This window comes from Carex rostrata, chromosome 5 (genome assembly GCF_964058835.1).
Source record: "Carex rostrata chromosome 5, lpCarRost1.2, whole genome shotgun sequence".
Classification (NCBI taxonomy): domain Eukaryota; kingdom Viridiplantae; phylum Streptophyta; class Magnoliopsida; order Poales; family Cyperaceae; genus Carex; species Carex rostrata.
This window is the reverse complement of record NC_135922.1, coordinates 10673625-10694049: the sequence shown is the minus strand read 5'-3', so window position 1 is coordinate 10694049 and position 20425 is coordinate 10673625. Positions and strand designations below refer to the sequence as shown.

Sequence of the window (20425 nt, the reverse complement as noted above, 5' to 3'; positions counted from 1 at the left end):
CTCTTCTCTCCACTTCATAAAGCTTTCCATCGAATGGCGATTGTTTTTCTTTCACCGTGAAACGGGTAATTTTAAAACTCTTATGACCCGCCTTATGCATGTCCTAGGTATTTATTACTAGCCGTTTCCAGCATTGTCGGATGCTATCTTAAATTCACCCGACACGGATAACGCTCAGCTCTAGCTTTCTATCGAATTGCGATTCTTTTTGTTTCACTGTGTAGCGGGTGTTCTTAAAACAATTTAGACCCGCTTCATATCTCTCATAGGTAATTTTTAAAAGCCATTACCTGCATTGTCGGATGTTATCTTAAATTCAACCCGACCCCGATAACGCTCAACTCTGTCCTTGTCTCTTCTTTTCTTCGCTCTCGTTTCGTTTTCTCTATTTTTTTCCCCATTTCATCGGATTTATATCAGTTCACAAAATTTGCTCCTTCGTTTTCTAAGAAATGGCGTCGACTCAAATCAAGGCGCAGCTTAACGACCTCTTGAACTCCATGTTTGCAATGGTAAATCTAATTCTTTTCCCCTATTGGGGTTAAGATTTTAACAGATCAGTTTTGGCTTCATGCAGCGCACGGACTATAAGAATCATAACAGCAGTGTATATCGTCCGTGCGCTGCATGAAGCCAAAATTGATCTGTTAAAAACTTTACCCATTTATTGCCTGTTGTTTTCTATTTTGAAAGAGACTTTTTCTCTCTCTATGTTCTTACTCATTCCATTTCTGGTAAATAACAAACATAGAATATTTCCCTTTCTGGGTAAAGGTTGTAAAAATTGGTTTCAATCCGATCGGATTTGCATCTCATCAGGTAGAAATAAGATTTCCCAATTTATGCAATGTCAGTTGATGGCTTGGTATTTTAATGTACATTTTTGGGTTATTTTCAAATTGAAGCTGATTTCATATCCAAAATTTGATTGAATTTGAACCAGACTTCTATTTTTATTTTGAAGGTGTAAATATTTAGCTGAAACCCAAGTTTCTAAGATAAATTTCATAATTGAACCCAAGTTTGCAAGCTTCATTCACATTTATTCAGCTGATTAATAGCTAGACCAAATCCATTACCCGTTTTTTCCAGTCCCGATTGAAGTTCAAGCTCCTTGAATTCAACAAACCAGTTTCCAGTCTCCTTGAATTCAAAAAAATTATCTGCTAAACCAGTATTTTGGTTCAAGCCCGAAACAATCTAATGGTCGCTTAGATTGTTTGTGCCGATGGTGTTTGCGGACATGGATATGGCAGCTTGAATTGATTCTTCATGGAAGAAGAAAAATTATTAGAGTACAGAAAGAGTTATCAGTTATCGGGTTTGGCAACCCGGTTTACTAGCATTGCACAAGGCCTTATAGGCCACTTTTTGAGCTAAACCTATCTTTTTAATTGCCTCCATTCCTAGTGTTCTGTGTTAGCTATAGACAATGACAGGTGGGCCCCATAGCCGACTTGTTTTGAAGAGGAAGAATAATCACTTTCAGTTTCAGAGTGTCTACTAAGCTTGCTGTTCACATATCAATCTCTCTTTTTTCTATTAAAAAAAAAAAATTAGTGGAAATCGGTATAGAAATGATCGGGTTTTTATCAGGAAAAGGGCTTTTTGAAACCTTAATTTCTTTGTCAGTGTTACTGTCACTCCCTGCTGTACCACCTTCGGTGTGTTGCAATTCATTTATGAGAACCTTACTCAAATCCTTTGTTGCCAAGCTCACAACCCCCTCTGAAATCCACTTAGTTGTGTCCCATAAGCCCCTTCTTTGAAGCCTGGTTATGACTGACAAGCTTTATGTACTGGCCCAATCAGATCCAGTTGGTCCCATATGTCATTCCATCAAGAAGTAAAGTGGTCTTGTGGATTCCCCCTGAGTTGTGGGCCCCTGTTGTCATTCCATCAAGAAGTTTGTTAACTTTCTCTTGGGTTAAGGAACTCATCTTTTTTCTCTCTGGAAGCCAAATATATTTTTGTTGGTTCTTATATTTTGATGAGAAAAGCTCAGTTTTCTTGGTTAAAATGGAGAAGACTGTAGAAGTAGACTAAACATTTTGTCTCTCCTCTCGCCTAGATGCTGCCATATTCACAAAAAGGAATTCTGAAAATAAATCTTTATTTATATCTTTTTCCCACTGAATAGTTGTACATAACGAGTGAGGCTGTGGTACTATGGATCAATATCTCCATTTTCAAAGTCCAAATAGACGATCTGAATAGGTCAACATTATCTCCATATGAAAATGTACTTGTAGATCAAATTTATTTTTTTGGATATTTTTACTATTTTTTTAGATAGGCAAAAAATCACTTGATCTAAAAATTCTCGACCATTCAAAAGTACTGATTTTAACCTGCAACTACATTTTAATAGGGAAATCACATTGAACGGTTTAGATCGACCATTCAAAAGTGGTACTTTTTTGAATCAGGACAGAAATAATGTCTTATATTGAATGATCCTATCCTTTTTATATTATCCATATTTCTTGTACCTAACATTTGAACTTGAAAAATAAAATTGAATAGGATTTTCTGGACGAGCAGTTCAAGCAATTGCAGATGCTAGAAGACGGAAGCTGCCCCGGTTTTATCTCAGAAGTCATTACTATCTTTTGTGACGATGCTGAGAGGATTCTCTCTCTGATCACTGAGCTGCTGTATGTATTTTGCTAAGTTACCACTTTTACTGTTTTTACCTTCTGGATACCCATGTAAGTAGGGATGTTCATTGGGTCCGGTTTATTTGATTTTTAACCGAACCGAAAAAGTTTGGATTAAATGGTTCAGTTTTTCAGTTTAAATGGATCGGTTCGGTTGAATTTTTGAATCACTTCGGTTTATTACATTTGGTTTGGTTTAGATTTTTCAAAACCGAATAGACCGAACCAAAGGAACTCTATGTGGTTTAAATTCAAGCTTTTTATATAATGTATGTAATATCAACAACTTATATATATAATCATATTTATTTCTATGATTATTAAATGTATTCATGTATGTATTGAGTTTTGACCTTTTAAACTTAATCTCTCTTATTTCAGTTCAACCAAACAAATTGAAATTTACTTTGGTTATATTGGTTCGGTTATATTTTTGAAAACCGAATAAAATTTTGGTTTGACTATTTTAATTTGGTTTTAACGAACCGACCCAATGAACACCCTTACATGCAAGTAATATAGGGTATGAAGAAAGATGTAAACGTTTTGTAGGGAGAATCCCTCGGCTGTTTTGACTGTTGATGGGTTCACGGTTTATTTGTCCGTTTTAAATTTTTTTTTGTCAAACCTGCTTAATGGCAAGATATTTCAGGCCTCCTTTTTTAGAAACTTTTGTTCTGCTCCCACTGATTGCAACATTTTTACTTTTGAAATTTTTGTCATTTGAGTTCTAGCTTTGGATAATTTTAGGGTTTGAACTGCTAAACATAATTTTGCTAATTTTTCCTGAAGGATATGGGAGCTCTGGGAATTAAACTATTTTTAGCACCATTTCTTAAACTTTCTTTGTTAAATTACAATTTAGCCCTTAGCAAATTATGTATATTAAGTATGACACTTATTCTTAATGGTACAGGAGCAAGCCTGTTGTTGATTTTGAAAAGGTTGATGCATATGTGCACCAGCTTAAAGGAAGCAGCTCTAGGTAAGTTGTTATCCAATTTCATTTTCTCTCTCTTTTCATTTTGAGTAATATTTTGTGTGAACTGTAAGTTCATGTGGTACTTCCAACCATGGTGTTTTTTTTTATTTTTTTATTTTATAACTGGTGTATAAATTTGGTGGAAACTATTCATACATGATTAATTTGACAAGCAAGGCTGTTATTTGGGAAGTGCCTGTATTGAAATTATTCTGTGAATCTGGTACTGTCTTGTAATACCATTATTTTTCTCTTCAAGTAGGATTTGTGTGATTCTTATAATTAAATATTCTAATTTTACTGTTCAAACAAAAAAAAAAGTATCTATTTTTTTTTTCTTTCTAATTTTTCAGTGTGGGTGCTAAAAGGGTAGCATTAGTGTGCATTAAGTTTCGCAATGTTTGTCAAGAGAATGACAAAGAAGGGTATGCCTTCAAACCTGTTCTTCTATTTTTTTTTGCTTAATATCTCCTTAAAAAATGATTTAAATACCGGATGTATTGAGTTACTTTGTTTTTCATGAAAGAAGCACCGGGATTTAATGGATACTCTTCTAATAACTTGAAGAAGAATAGAAATATAACCTTCTGATAGTGCAGCTAACATATATTAGCAAACTTGCATATTTTGATTAAAGCTAACTTCTCATAAATGTAATTCCCCTTCTACCCCTGAATGAGAAACAATACTTTGTCCCAATTATACAACACCCACACAAACTAAGTTTGTTAATTAATTCCGGCATTAACCTTTTGTAGTTACCTGATCAAAGTTGAACCATACTTATCTTAAAGCTGAATTTGGTTCTTTGATAAAATTGCCCAAGAGTTAAATTTTTTGGGCATATTGATATGTTTCAGATGGTAATTATGTTAATTTGGATTGTGAAGAATGTGCATAAAATTGCACCTTGTGTACTTTTTACCATTTATTTTCATTAAAGCATTACATTGTTGTATTTTTCCTTATTGCCCCATTTTTAAAATATCTTTTGTTCAAAAATAGTAATTTCCATGCATTTCTAAAATTAATCGGTATGATTTGTGCTTGTTTAATGGAACAGATGTATGGCAACATTGTATGAGATCAGGCGTGAATTTGATGAGCTTAACAAGAAATTCCGGACTATGCTTCAGGTAAGAATGTGAATTATTATTTTATTTCAATAACTTCTTATTTTTCTCTTTAAAACAAAGTGGTATTTCGTATACACCTGCAATTAAACTTCAAAACTGATTTCAATTTTACTTTGTCAGTCACGGGTTTGAATTTTAGTGACAATTAGAAGTTAATTTTAGCCATGTATTATAGTTAAAAGATTTTAATTGGTGCTCAACAAAACTTGTTCTTCATTTTAATTTCTTAATTAATTTTTGGTTATTAAACTGTCTTATGACCATGAAAAGTTAACAAACAATTTCTACTCTGCAAATTGAGTGCAGCTGGAGCAGCAAATCCAAGCTCTTGATTCCAAGCGGTAAATTATGGTTGATAATGTTTGTTTAATATAATGGATTTGAAGGATTTCATAATTTAAGTAATTAGGGGAAATTATAATGCATGTCGCAAATAACTATAGATCATATTGGATATATACTTTTTGTTGTGAACTGCTAATTTTGCCGATATCTGTTGTGTTTAAATGCACTTTTTCTATGATATATATATTTTGTCTAGATGCTTCCCAAAAAGGGATCTTTTCTTCATATTAGAAAAAAAAAAAGTTAATGAAATGATATTCCTTGCCAATTTTCTCTTAATGAAATAAAATGTTGTATTTTCTTGCAAATTGATGACCCATTTATAATTCATTTATAGTGCAGATTGAACTGTGTTTGAATTCATATATCTATTTTTAAAGTTCAAACAATTGATCTGAGCCATTCAACCTGATCTGGACATAAAAGAGTAAATCAAACCAACTTTTACATTTTTTAGATTTTTTTTAGAATTTTTTAGATAGGTAGACTACTTTGGGATGGTCCTTAATTTTGATATCAAGCGATATTATACCTATCTAACAAAAATAGCACAAGAAACTTAAAAAAAATATATAAATTTTGATTTTCAAGCTCATTTTCGTATAAAGATATGTAATTGCATATTACCATAGCCATAGCCATAGCAGGTATTGTTCAGGTATTAGCCAGGCCAGGTATTACTTAGGTCTTGATACTCAGTCATATCATGAAATTGGTTAGAGCACCTTTATAAATATCACTAAACAAAACCAAATCTGAGCACAAGTCAGCATAAAGAAGAACTGCACAGGAAATGCTGCAGTGCTAGCATTTACAGTTTTACTGGTAGTTGTCTAGTAAGAACAAACATATATAGTTGTATGACGAAGTTCTCTACAAAATAATCGCTTGCTATATATGCTCAGTTTAACTGATGTGTGTGCACATACGCACACAAAATATTACTACCATTACATTGAAAGGAACAATACACTGCTTCATAAAGGTCTACCATGCTGAGATAAAATAACTTCAATATTATATCTAATTCTTTTGTGGCTCAAATTAAAGCCTCATTGATTTCATGTAATCCAATATAATTTTTTTTTCAAAAAATAAACTCAACCAACAAAAGGTTTTCCTTTTGAAAGTGCATTTAACAATTATACAAGACAGGCTTTAAAAAATTGGTGATTTTGAACCAAATATGCAATTGGATTGAAATTACAAGTCATGCATCATCCCCTAAGAAACAAATTCTGTAGATCATAGAATTCTTTGACTTTAAATCAATTCTTTTTCATATCGCTTAGAATTGTAACACCTAATTAAAAGGGCACCAGATGGCCACCTAAATCAGAATGTTAAATAAAATATTGCATAAAAGATGAACTGGTATCCACTGCAAATATATTTGTTCATAAGAATTGCAATGGAATAGCAAACTGAGAAAAACTGGTAATCACCGAGTCGAACTTGACTGTACCATTTGCTATCTACATGAAAGCCAGATCTACAGAAGTCTAGACTAAACTTTTAATTTTCTCCAATATCTCAGTAAATTTAGTTCTTATTTCACATAATTTGTGTATATATTGTGTAGCTCTAGCTATACAAAAAGTGTAGAAGGCAATAAAACCTATTTTTGTTTTATATATCTGATAATGCATTCATATAAAAGCACCATATTCATGGGTGAATTGTAGTTGATGTGTGGCTAATGCAAAATGAATGCATTCATATAATTAATTAAAACAAAGCATGAAGCTTGTGTCAGAAAACTAATTTACATATATGTTACCTATCAATTAACTAATATCATTCAAAATTGTTTAATTAATTTTTAAATTTTACACCTATGTAATTTATGGCCACCAAATTATCAAAAAGATATTCACTGAAATAATTCTCCAATTCACCATTTTATTAGATAATTTTTTTTATTTATAGATATTATTTATTAAATAATAAAGGGAAACAGAAAAAAATACTTGAGTTTTTCCATGTCATAGATTGATCTTAAAAAAAAAAATCGGATTCATACTTTGGAACAAAAAATAATTTCGGATCCAAAGTGTTTTATTCTATTTCAGAAAAAAATTTCAGCCACTCTTTCTGTTTAAAAAAAATACCAACTACTATTTTATAAAAAATTACAATACTCGTTCTGTTTCATAAAGTTGAGCCACCCTTTCAGACAGAAAAACACATTGGATTATAAAAAAAAAAAAATTCGGTTCCAAAGTTTAAATCCAATTTTTTTTCAGATCTATCTATCGCATATCAAAATAAAGATACACTTTACGGTTCCATTTTTTATTTGATAATAGTTTCTATAAATAAAAAATTCCCACTATTCAAGAAGTAGACAAGCCAAAAAAAGTCAAGTGATGTTCTGCGATCAAGTCTATTTTTATTTTTTATTTTTTTGAAAACTTTCACAGAAGCTGTGAAGTTGTGAGGAGAAATCGTTGGATATAATAACTTTAGAACTTTTTTTCAGCCACTATTCACATCCTCTTCAATATCTGATAATGAATCTTTTACAATTACTAGATCTGGACCGTTCTTTTTAAGTTGGCACGAATCTCAAAGCTCAAAAATAATGTCTCCTATGGTGACCCGAATCCCAAACCAGTTGAGATTTAATCTCAAACCGTAAAGTGAGGGTAATCCTCTGCAATACCCCGAGAGGATACGAACTCCTCCGCTATTACCTCTGAATAATTGTTTTTCAAGCATATTTGGATAAAGATTTTAACAGAGTAGTTTCGGCTACACACAGCGTATGAGTCATATGCGATTCTTATAGTTTGTGTGCTGCATGAAGCCGAAACTACTCTGTTAAAGTCTTTACCTGCATATTTCGTCTATTGTTTAATGGTAGTATAACTGAAGCATGTGTTGTAATTTTTTAAGATTTATTGTAGTAATTACAACAAATGAAAAATAAATAAATAGTTAATTAATGGGGGATTAATTAGAACAAATAGAGTGTCAAGTGGAAAAAAAAATTAGCTATAGATACCAAAATAATTCTTATAATCAACATATTAAATTAAATAAATTGAATTGTACTATTTTCCCCTACCTCCTCTAACTCTACCCTCTCTTCTTTTCGATTCTTTTTTATAAACCATAAATAAAAAAACAGATTTTAGAGAATAGTCTATTCGGTACTTCTTGTTTTTATAAAAAAAGTAACCAATCAAGTTGGTTCTCTAAAATTCAGTTTTTTTTCTTATTTATGGTTTATAAAAAAAAATTCCTTTTTCCTCTACTGTCTCTCTTTCCTTCTCTCTAAATTCTAGTTCTACCCATTTTATACCAAAATTCCAAATTACCCTCAAATTGTCATGTCATACTCATCAAGGACATGACATGTGTCAACAAGGAAAAAACAGCTACCTTGATCCAATAATTTAGGAAACTAAGAAACATTCCTTAATAGTCAAGTGTAAGGACAATATAAAACTTAGCAACTATAAGCTGATAAAAATATTACTCTTAGGCTTTGATGTACACAGTTTTTTACTACTAACAGACAAAATTTGGCAACTAATTTATAAATTGCGAGAAGACCGTTTGAATCCTCTCTTTCTTGGCCCAAAATGGCCCAAGTAGATTTTTTGCTCATTCCAAATCCTAATCTTGTGTAGAATATTATATCATTTTTTATCTTTTCATATTGTAATTAATGACTTATTCTATTTACTTTCATTTCTTCCTTTTACAAAAAAAAAAACCCTCACCAAAAAGAAAGTACCAAGTAGCTTTATGGCTGCTAATGTTTGTTTTTGCCTTCTAAGTTATTATCAAATTGACTAAAATAATTTACTTGTAGAGAAAGATGGAGGTCTAGATTTCCAAATTTCAACCAAATTTTAATATCCATAAAGAATATTAAAGTCAGGATTTTTCAATGCACACTGAAGGCATTGCATTTTTTTCTACTAAATTAAACAATAGTTAATTAGTGATAATATGATTTTGTTGTTAATTTTTTTTAGAGAGAACAATTTTGTTCTAGGATGATTTTTCGGGAATTTTGAGTTAATGGTTAATTAATTAAGTTGACCCTTATCTATATATAAATAAATTGACACTTGTAATATATTAAGTCTTCATTCGAGTTAATTGATAATTCATCACTTATTCAAAATATTTGGTTGATTTACTGCATAAAAAAATTAGCATATATATATGGGGTATTGATAATGCATCAAAATATTTAGCTTGATAATTCAACATATGGCATGTATTGAACTTCGTACTAACAGAGAACATGGCAATGAACAGCATGGTATTAACACACTTGTTGGGGTCATGCATGCGCAGAGAGAGGGATAGCAGTCTGTTATGGAGCTAAGGTATCATATCTCTGTGTCGTCTTCTTCAAAGGGGAAGTAGAAATGCTTTTTCACATGAAACAAGGGACCAGCTAGCTAACAAGCCAAATTTCATATGTACATTCACTGATCTAGTCATACTTTGCATGCATGGACATTACCACATCATGTCCTTGTTTTAGTATGGAACTCATTGGATGGTCCCAGTTAATCTAGGCCGTCCATATACTTCAGCAAATTATATACTAAGATTAATTGCTCCAAAAAATATATATATATAAACCAATAACTTTAGCTTATAAAATTAAAGAACTATATATCTACCTCATTTCCCCTGATGAATACTGCGTTATAGAAAATTCACAAAATTGAGTTTAAGATTTAAAATCAATATAGGACCTAACACATGCATGTATGCATAGTCTAAACCACTTGTCTCATAAAAGACTTATAATTTTGTTTATGTTTATAAGAGAAATAAAATATTTTCCAAGTACTTTTTATATATTTTGAATCTAAGGAACTCCACAACTCAATGCTTTATTTTTAATACCAACTTTTACAATTTTCAACAAAATTAGACAGAAGAAGCAGTATCATGCATATAAATAACTATAACTATATATCCAGTTAGACTCCATTTGAACCGTCTGATTTGAAATGGAGTAACCAAATCTATGAGGTCTCAAAAGGAATTTACACTAACTGGAGAGGAATCGACCCCCCACAAAAAGTTGTAATTCTCTCTCATCATTTCATCCATTCTTTGTTTTTTAATGGAAATGAATCATGGGTGTGCCAGCGGATCATCATTTGTTTCATGCATTCTAAAAAGACGAGAAAATTAATGTTTCATATGCTGTTAATTTTGCTGATTAGCATAATGTACACTTCATGTGTTTACTTATCTGACAGCACTATCTGTCAGTCTCTAGTCCTGCCAAATTCCAATCATGCAACAATTATTTCATGAACAAAAGGCAAAGTAGCTAACACTTAAATATATATTATTTGTAGCATCAATTAGTATACATGTATCAATAAACCAATCAACATATATAATATTGATTATTTAACCTTGGATTAAATAAAGCTTCTACAAGTAAAATTAAACAATAGGATTCATATTAATTAATTAAGCCCTAATTGGCACACCAACTATTACAAAGATACATTAAAAACTATAAATGTTTACACATAATAATTATCCTTTTAAGGACTATATATATATATATATTGATTCTATATTAAGCTACACAATTAATGGATCTACACAAACCCTACTTAAGTCTCACATTAATCTGCTAATCAAATCTAGCAGATTAGTCTTCCCACTTGCCATCTCATGTCAATTTGGTATCCTACACAGGAAACCACGTCTGTTTGTTTATATAATTACTTCACTTGAAGCCAGTGTAGTCATTCCAATCCCATAGCTTGTCAGAAATGGAAGAGAGAGTACCTGGAGGTGGTGGTGTATTTAGCGGGAACACTTGCGATTGAGGCACCATAGGGACAAATTGGTTTGATAATTGGTTAGCATAACTTGTTTGGTTGTATCCAATAACCCTACTTAGCTCATCCAACGGCATCATGTTAAGAAGTGTGTGCGAAGGTACAATTGAACTTGTGTTGCCGTCCTCGTCAGTTGAAGTGGTTGAACTCAACGATGCCACCGAGGCCGAAGGACAGAAGAGGCCACCGGACAAGTTGTTTGTTTTGTTCCCATGTAACTGTTGAATTTTGGGATTTGATTTCTCTAGGAAAGGTTGTGAAGTTGCTCCTTGAGTTGCTTTCACAATCGGCTTCTTGTCGGCGGTTACTCTAGAGGTGGATGCTTTCGTTGTAGGTGTAATATTAATTTGACGGTGGTCATCGATACCGGAGCGTTTGTAGACCCGGCATAGGGAGATTTCTACCTGCTGTTCATATATAGTGGGGGTACTTTAGTCTCTAAATTGGCAACGATTAATAAAGAAGGAATGAAATTGTGTAGAATAAATTTTAATTGATGAACATGCATGGTGTGTGGTATGTATGTATTGAAAGAGAAAAGATAATCTGTTAGAGATGATAAGAAATAAAAAATGGATTGAGCTTTCATGGTAGTAATTATAACCTTAATTTGATTTAATTCAATTCTAGAAGCCATACTATATTTTTAACTTTACTTTGACTCATTTAATTTATAAGTTATAATTGAATCAGCTTGTTTTTTTCTAAGTAATATCAATGATACAACACTGTTGAGTAAAAGAACCTAACTATAGAAGTTTACTATATATGTTATTAATTGAGCTTGAAGTTGGAAAGTTAATTTCTGAGAGCGAATAATAGACCAATTATACCACAATTTTTTTTAAGAATAGACTTCATTTTAACTATATATTATATATAGATGATCTACAATTGAAAAAGGTTTAGCTCAGAGTATTCTGATCTTATAGAAAAGATCTATAAACGTATGCATATATATATATATATATATATATATATATATCCAAGTATTTTGGTTGGAACATTTTTCACAGGCGATCAAATTTAATTAACATGAGTTTAGCATCCATTTATTTTGGTTGGAAATTTTCAGAAGTGAAGTTAGTTGCGGTGAGATTTAAAGATACAGTAAAAGCACAATTAAAAGATGGTAGTGATCTTGCTGTCAGATGTAAACTGAAAGTCGACAAATTTAGAAGTTAATTACAAATAGAAATATATACTTGTACATATAGATACTACATAGAATGTTGGGATATATAAACCAAGAATTTCAAGGTTTATATAAAGAAAGCTTAGCATGAAACAATGAGCTGTAAGTTCAGAAATTTCTTCACATTGTATTTTATATCTCCTTCAATTTTTATATATTTTGGTTTAAAAATCCTTAAAAATTAATTACTAAAACAATAGGGGGGTAACAATTACTTTTATTTGGTGCAATTAGGTTAGGTCTAGTGTAATCATGTGTCCTTTATAGCACCGGGTAATATCAATCAGTTTACTTAAATTGTAACTGTTCATGTATTATGAAATCTTAATTCTTAGCGCTTAGTACCTTTTTTTTCAATAAAAAAAGAAGAAGAAAAACTTAGTGACTAGAGGATAGGAAATAAATTATGTGCTACGACAGAATAGTTTAATTTGGAAAAGATGTGTAAAAGGTTGTTAAAAGTAGATACTTTTTCCATGCGTTTTGTCATAGTCTAAGAAAACATGATGCTTAGAACTTTTTCAAGAGAGAGAGAGAGAGAGAGAGAGAGGGAGGTGGGGGAGAGAGAGAGAGAGAGAGAGAGAGAGAGAAATTTAATTGGGGAATAATAGGTCAAATTTTGTTTTATCTTTCTCTAATTTCTCTCTTTCCTTTACTATAACTGTGTAAGGTTGTAGAATATATAGTTTAAGAGTACTGCTATTTTACTATAAGAAAAGCTGAGAGAGAGAAAGAGAGAGCAGATTCAAAAAATAAGAAATAAAAATAAGAGAGAGAGAGAAAGGTGTAAGATATACCTTATCATACTTCTCAGTTTCACTATGTGGCAATCTGTATTCATTCATGATCCAACTAGTTCTTATGCCCTTCGGTGCTTTGCCGGAATAAAAGACTAGGGTTTTCTTCAACCCAATCGAACGATTATTCTCAATTCTAACCATTCGATCAGCACCAGTTGCTTTCCAATAACCTGACGGAGTTACACGGTTTGGCCGGTCACCGCTTCTGTACTTGCGATCTCTAGGTACATAGAAGAACAACTCTTTCTCTCCAATTGCAGCTAATGCTATCAGAAACAAAGAAAATTAACTTGATATGCAATATGTTTACAAGATCAATAGAAACCTGAGAAACAGATTATAATACATGCTGTTGTAGCACAAATTCTTTGTTTCAATTCCATATGATATGCAATAACACTTCCATATGATATGCAATAACACTAACTAGTTGCATCCGTTTTTACAATCCTCACATATACTGAAGTATTACTTCGTTTTAAAGTTCATTAAATTATTAAGAAATGAAGACAGAAAATTGGAAAAAAATAAAATAAATTAGAAATAGGACTTCTGACTTACCCTTTACTAAAGTATTAACTAAGTTCTACCTGTGTATTAACAAAAGAAATACATAATTGATTGAAAATATATAAATTAAAACAATAAATAATATAAATATCAGATAGCTTATTTGGTGATGTGTGGGTCTTAATAAAGAACTTACCAGGCAGCTCCCAAGGGTCGTAGCGGTACAGATCGAGAGAAGCAATTAGCTCTATGTTGAAGTGCTTTCCTTCAACCTTTCTCCTAAGGTAGAATTCAATCAATTCCTCTTCAGTTGGATGAAATCGAAAACCTGGCATGACGAGGTCGTGTGTGTGCGCATCTTCATGCTCGTCTCCCCCCATAGCTGGCGGCATCACTATTGCCACAATACGATGTATCGATCTCGAATCAACCATGAAAGAAACCCTAAAATATGATTTGCTCAAGTTGAGAGCTAACAAGTAGGGATAGGAGGGGTGGAAGTAGAGCATACGAACATGCGCATATTAATTGTGATTAGTACTAGATTACTACCGGTGTCGACGCAGTTGCCTCGGCTTAAGGGCTTGCAATCCATCAATCTATTTAATCTCCTCATAAATTTTAGCTACAAGTGAATGAAAGGGGAGAAGAAATCAAATGGAAGGGCTAAATTAGCCTCATGTTTTACCCACAGAGAATAAGAGTCCAGATCATCTGTGGCACTAATCTTGTGTACCATCTGTATAAAATTATTACTTCTGCTACTAAATTTCAACATGGTATTGGGATTGGTGTATAGGTTGTCAGTGCCACAGAAGAACTTGACTTATAGGTGGGCCCACAATGGATTGGAAGAGTAAAGGAGGGGACAACGACCTAAAAAGAAAAAAAGGGACAGCTTAGCGGTGGAGAGGATTGGCACTTCTATTCTCTATTCTCCTCTTGAATTTTTATTTTTTATTTTCTATGTTTTCATTCTCATGCATTTTTACTATTAACTTAAAACTAATTGCTCATTATCCTATTTGTGCTTCACAAAATATCACCCAAAATATATATATATTCTCATGTGGTTATCTGTTCAATTCAGTTATATCAATAGAGGTCTTACATATTCCTATTCCTGTTAACAGTTGATAAATATGAATCTTTTGATTCTAATAATTACCAGACTTTATGATACATTCTGAAAGTACCACTAATTCATTATCTCTAGGTCAATTATAAATTGTCAGTTTTTTCTCATTATTATGTCATATTTTTGGAAGTTTTATTTTAAGATCACTGTCTGATTTTACTAATCATGCATGGAGGAGATAGTAAATACATGCAAGAGTATCAAAGACTTCTTGGACGTGGCTTTTGCAACTTATACAAGTATTTACAGTTTCCCTCTTTCATTAATAATATTTTTTTGTACATATATATGCATGTTTAATTAGATTGTAAATTATAGTTAGTATATGGAAGAAAGAAAAGAGGAAAATTTTAGTTCCAGATATATATTTCACGACAACATAAATAAGCTAGTGGATTATGAAATGTGCTATTTGAGTACTGTTTTGACATAAATCCAGGGACTTAAAATCATCAAAATATTTGATTACTAATTACTTGATGATGTCAAATTTATAATTATTAATATGTGCATAGTATTAGTGATAATGTTATAATATTAAATATATTAAATATTATTCGTTATTAAGCTATCTATTATTGGTTCTATAAAAATAATGTTATTAGAAATTAATTTTGTTATCATAAATTATAGGTGACAAATATACATTGTATTTAAACAAAACTAGCTAGCCACGCATGCACGGTTTGAAGTCTAGTGTGCGTATTTATTATAATGGCTTATTTGAGAACTTGTTAATCATATATAAGTCCAAGTATATAATTTCTATCCATGAGATAAAAAAATTCTACATTAGTCAAGCCCGTGACTATTTCCATTACACGATCAACTGTGATTCTCCACTTCTTCTCATCATAACATACAAACTCTAACAAAAACAAAGGTAGAGCTAATTATTAAGATCACCTTTATTTCCAAAATAAACCGGGACCATATAAGCACAATTTGGGTGCTCTCAAAATTGCACCATGTAATTTATATCACACTTCAATTCATGGCCCACTTATGCTCAATCTATGTACCCAGTACCGCTCCATCATATATATATATATATATATATATATATATATATATCAACACTTCAACTATTTTAAAATCACAAAATTTTAATGCACATCCATTTTTGAAAATCACAAAATTTTATTTAGAAATTTTTTTTTTGAAAGCTGTATATCATTCAGCATAAATTTTAGTAGTAGTTTAAGGAAAAGAAAAATTGAAAAACAAATGTTGGCGTTTATCATAATTTGAGTGTTCTAGATCTTACAAAAATATGTATTACATATGGATATATTTAAACTTGAGGGCTTAATAATTTTCTTTTTATACAGAAAAGGTTATTTTCGTCCATTTACTTATTAAGACTCCATTTGTTCCTTACTAACAATTAGTTACTTATTTTTAGCTCTGGTACTCTTCTGTGACAACATTTAAAATTTGTTCTGGTTGTCATATTATATAGATCCAATTATATATATGCTGCCAATTAGTTACTTCTAAAAGTTTTCTAATTCTACAGTCCAATTGCAATGAACATAGAGTTTTCTAGTGGATAGATTTGATGTAACTTGTGTAATTAATTAAAGGCCAAGTGACTTTTTAGTTCTTGTTTTGACTAAACAAGAGTCTGAGTATCTTCTCACCTTTTGTAGAAGGAGAAGAAACCAAAACAAAAAAGATAAGACTTATTAGTCTACATTCTACAGCTTCAACTAGTACAAAAGATTGTGATATCTATAAAGAATTTGTCAATGAAAGAGACTGAGTTGGCCTGTAAAAGATTTGTGCTGTAGGATGCAGATATGCACTCATGGAAGAAGATGCTAGAAAATAACCCAGTACAAGTCTCCTTTGAAAAGCTAGATCTGAAGCCAAACTCCTATAGTTGCATTTCCTTGTCAGTTCTGCTAGGAGATGTTGAATGCTTATATAAACTATACAAAGAAAACATTAGAGAACTTCTCATGCATTAGTAATTAATATTTTGGATTAGTTTTATCTTACAATAAGTATTGTTTGGATGAGTGAATGAGTGAAAAAAATGGTTAATTATTTTATTGATTTCCTAGACAAAGTACAATATATGCCTATTTAATTTTTTTTTTAACTCTTGATAAGAAATAATATTGTTCTAAGATTTTTAGTTTTCGAGATAGCATTTTTTCTAAAGGCCTCTCGGAAATCACTTTGTTTATAATTTACTAAAACCAGTGAAACTCTAATTTTTGAAAAAAAAGGTACCAAGTTCAGTTAATTATGATATATATTGTGGTGCATATAACAATTGTTATATGCACCACAATATGTATCATTTAGCTAAACTTGGTAATTAAGAAAAATATATCATTTGCAAATACATGGATAATTATGATTACAGCTTAATAATTAAGAAAAAATTAATTGGCCTAACTAACAGTTTACATGACCCCTTTTACAAACAAAAAGAGGCTACATGGAAACAAATTATCATAAGTTCGATCAAGTTCTTTTTCCTTTATATATAAAATAGAAAACAAAATAACAGTACTTAGAATACACTTGTATATTGGTTACTGGTTTTGTTGATCACATTCTTAAGGTACCTTTTTTTTTTTTTTTTTCTAAAAATAAGCTACATCTTTAGAATTTTTTTTTGAGTAAGAACAGGAGTCATGCTCAGCATCTTTAGAATTACTATAGTTTTTCTGTAATAATTTCTTTATGTATTGTATATGTTACTTATATTTCATTTATTATATATGAATGTATACCAGGGCACGGCTGTAAATATTACAATTCCTTCTGGTACTGCTGCTAGACCTTTGATTGATCTGGTCTCACATGCATGCTTGTAACGAATTAACCTATATAATATATATATAATTATGAATCAACTTTATCATTATGTAAAGAATTAAGACTTAATCCTAAATCATCAAGAAATGTGTAAAATACAAATAGCAGAAACATTTTAATTACTGAAATGTGTAATTCTTCTTTTATAGCTTAAACTGATTGAGATGAATCTACTGTACATAGTAATTACTTAAAGATAGTGCACTGGATAAAAAAAGAATTCAGATTCTTTGTGATAATATTAGTTTTACAATGGCATTAAGTACTTCTATCTGTGTAGCAAAAGATAAAGTAGAGTTTGCTTAATTCCAAGAGTCACAAAATTCTGATAATTATCTGCAAGTAACATTTCATGGTAGTGTTTAATTCCCTTGTCAAAAATCTTATCTATCCTAATTTTACATTCAATCAGAGTTGAATCTACTGACAGATTAAATCCAAGATTCACTGATTACTAAAAGTGAGAGAATTCCCTACAAAATAGGTCAAATAATGCTCCGAAATCTGGCGGCTATTAATTTAGAAGGGGGTAGTAATTACAGAATCAAACTGCATTGTTTGAAAATTCATTCACTGTGAACTTTTCTCTGAATGTTTATCTAATGCAGTACTGAGGTTACATGAACCTATGTTGGAGGCATTAATGAAGGACAATATTTTATGGCGCAATTTATGCGCGACATGTACCTTTCGAATTAATTCTTCGAGCTTATAAAACACGGCATCAATAGTGATTCGTAGAATGTCGACCGAGGCCGTCAAATGTATTTGTGGTCCCATGATCGTTCGTGCAGTTTCTTTCGACGTTTAACATCCATATGTCTGTATACTCATAACACCACAAAAGTGAGAGTAGTTAATTAGTCCTTAACCAAAAAATTAACACACTACTTGGTAGTACTTTTTTCATTAATATCTACCAAGAAAAAAAGGCGCCGACTGTGTTTACGATAATTCATCGTTCGTTTTCATGACACTATAGCCATAAGATTTCTAGGGTTTGAAAGTTTTATGGTACTCCTCAGTTTAGCCAAGTTATTTTTTCTTCTTTTTTTCCCCTTTTTTTACTCAAAAAATGAGGCTTATGTAGAGATAGTTCAATACTAAACCATCATGCATGTTCTTAATTATTATATGTATCAAATTAATATAATGATGTGATTTTTGTCAAAAAAAAGTTATATATTTATTAGTTTGATTGAATTAGCCAGTGTGTGTGTCTCTCTTACTGTCATAATGCAACTATCTTGAAATGAAAACGCCTGATCATAAATCTGATCATATATTTATATGTTGGCATATATATATCTACAATAACCTTCTTGCTCATTTCTCAATATATATATTTTAGTTTATGTTTGTTTAATGCTCAGAGAGAAACAGATTATGAGATATATAAAACATGCATATAGAGATAAAAAGAAAATTGTTATAATAGAAAAAAATTAATAAAGGAGGAGCGGTGGATTAGGCGCATGGAGAAATGAAATAAGTATAGTCACGAGATAAAATCTTCTTTAATATCACAATCATGCACACCGCCTCTCCAGTATTCAATGCCTCTTCACAATTGTTTGATTTCGCCTGGGCTCGGTCTATACATCAATTCATGCACCAAAACTACTTTAGGTTTTAATTAATTTTAAATTCTTGATCATTATCCACTAAAGAAATGCATCATTAATTACTTTTATATATTGTCAAAGGATATATTGTGTACCATTTTGAGTATTTCTTGAGTTTTTAATTATTATTTCAAAGGTCGAAAGAGAAATTGAATTATTATTCCATACAAGTGTGGTTTTATACAGTATGGAAAGTGGGACCCAGCACCGCTCAGTTTATTAAGTGCTGAGCGGAGTACATATATATAAATAGGCATCGATCTGGGATCGTGTGGGGCCTACTTGACAGCTAGATAGAAAGTCTCTGATTGGTTGAAGATTGTGGAAGGTTCAGTGCTGTCAGTACTCTCCGCCATTTGACCAAACAATAAAAACAAAGCGAAAACAAACAAAAATAAAAATTGATACAAGTCAATTCTTAATTTCCCATCTTGGATTCATTTGATTTGATCCATCTGACCCGCTACATTTTCTGACAGGGTCAGTCGGCATGGTTCTGGATTTTAATGTACAGTATCTTTGACGGACAGATAGGGCCCACATGGCATGGGGTCTATTAACAAGAGGGTTTGCAGGAGGAACAAGTATCCTCTCCAATTAATATATGTAAAAGATTCTCTTCCCTTTATAGTTTGAGATTTACTCTCGACTGTTTTAAAATCCGGACTAGTGCAGTGAACCGTATTGAGATTCGTGCAAAGTTAAAAAGAACGGTCCAAATCGACTAATCTAAAATATTCTCTTTGAGGTACCAGCGAAAGGATGTGGATTCTTGTACGTAGGAGTGCAACGACCAAGTCGAATTCGTATCGTATCCTCTGAGATATCTCAAACTTTGCGTGACTTTATGGAAAATCCCAACCGTTTAAATATGTTCTGCACGAATCTCAAAGCACACATAATACTGACCCCCCTACATCACCCCGAATAGGCAATGGACACGTTGGTCACGCAAAAGTTGAGATATCTCAGAGGATACGCACTCGACCAAGTCAGAGGTACTGCAAACATATGGATTAGATTAGATACTCTTAATATAATATCTGTATCTGTTTTTATTTTTATGGTTTGGTACATATCGAGTATTAGATGGATATGGATATAAATCGGATATTAGACAGATACGTATCGAATATTTGTTTTTCTATAATGGTAAATAACATAAAAAATTCATATGATATAGTAAACTATATGGCATATATGTATATCTACTATTTGAATACTGGTAATTATAATTTAAAACCATATCAGTATGAATATTCGGATATCGGATATCTATATCTAATTTGTAATCGTACCTACAAGAGAGTATGTGAACAAAATTTTCAAATAATACTAGTATTATTATTTTTAATA

General features: G+C 31.5%; 2 protein-coding genes across 4 annotated transcripts; one reads left to right on the top strand and one right to left on the bottom strand.

Moving 5' to 3' along the window:
* Window positions 1–217: 217 nt before the first annotated feature.
* Window positions 218–5270, top strand: LOC144554395 (histidine-containing phosphotransfer protein 2-like). Its single transcript, XM_078302717.1, has 6 exons — window positions 218–512; window positions 2527–2657; window positions 3577–3645; window positions 3996–4067; window positions 4706–4778; window positions 5085–5270. Exons 1-6 carry the CDS (start codon window positions 453–455, stop codon window positions 5121–5123), a joined length of 444 nt encoding a protein of 147 aa, XP_078158843.1. The 5' UTR covers window positions 218–452; the 3' UTR covers window positions 5124–5270.
* A 5225-nt stretch (window positions 5271–10495) lies between these two features.
* On the bottom strand, window positions 10496–14113 carry LOC144554394 (uncharacterized). 3 transcript variants are annotated; one of them, XM_078302715.1, is made up of 3 exons: window positions 13668–14113; window positions 12959–13221; window positions 10496–11373 (listed from the first exon to the last, which is right to left on the bottom strand). In XM_078302715.1, exons 1-3 carry the CDS (start codon window positions 13978–13980, stop codon window positions 10852–10854), a joined length of 1098 nt encoding a protein of 365 aa, XP_078158841.1. In that variant the 5' UTR covers window positions 13981–14113; the 3' UTR covers window positions 10496–10851. The 3 variants fall into 3 exon arrangements, with proteins under 3 accessions (XP_078158841.1, XP_078158842.1, XP_078158840.1); XM_078302716.1 differs by having other exon boundaries at window positions 10496–11370; window positions 12959–13227; window positions 13668–14111; XM_078302714.1 differs by having other exon boundaries at window positions 12959–13227; window positions 13668–14110.
* Window positions 14114–20425: the final 6312 nt, after the last annotated feature.

Bases quoted from the DNA above. Each gene is read 5' to 3' on its own strand.
- LOC144554395 (XM_078302717.1), top strand. From the start codon at position 453: ATGGCGTCGACTCAAATCAAGGCGCAGCTTAACGACCTCTTGAACTCC. The intron at 513-2,526 runs GTAAATCTAATT...AAAATTGAATAG, and splicing joins TGAACTCCATGTTTGCAATG to GATTTTCTGGACGAGCAGTT. The intron at 2,658-3,576 runs GTATGTATTTTG...TTAATGGTACAG, and splicing joins TCTCTGATCACTGAGCTGCT to GAGCAAGCCTGTTGTTGATT.
- LOC144554394 (XM_078302714.1), bottom strand. From the start codon at position 13,980: ATGCTCTACTTCCACCCCTCCTATCCCTACTTGTTAGCTCTCAACTTG. The intron at 13,228-13,667 runs GTAAGTTCTTTA...TGTTTCTGATAG, and splicing joins CGACCCTTGGGAGCTGCCTG to CATTAGCTGCAATTGGAGAG. The intron at 11,374-12,958 runs GTATATCTTACA...ATATATGAACAG, and splicing joins AAACTGAGAAGTATGATAAG to CAGGTAGAAATCTCCCTATG.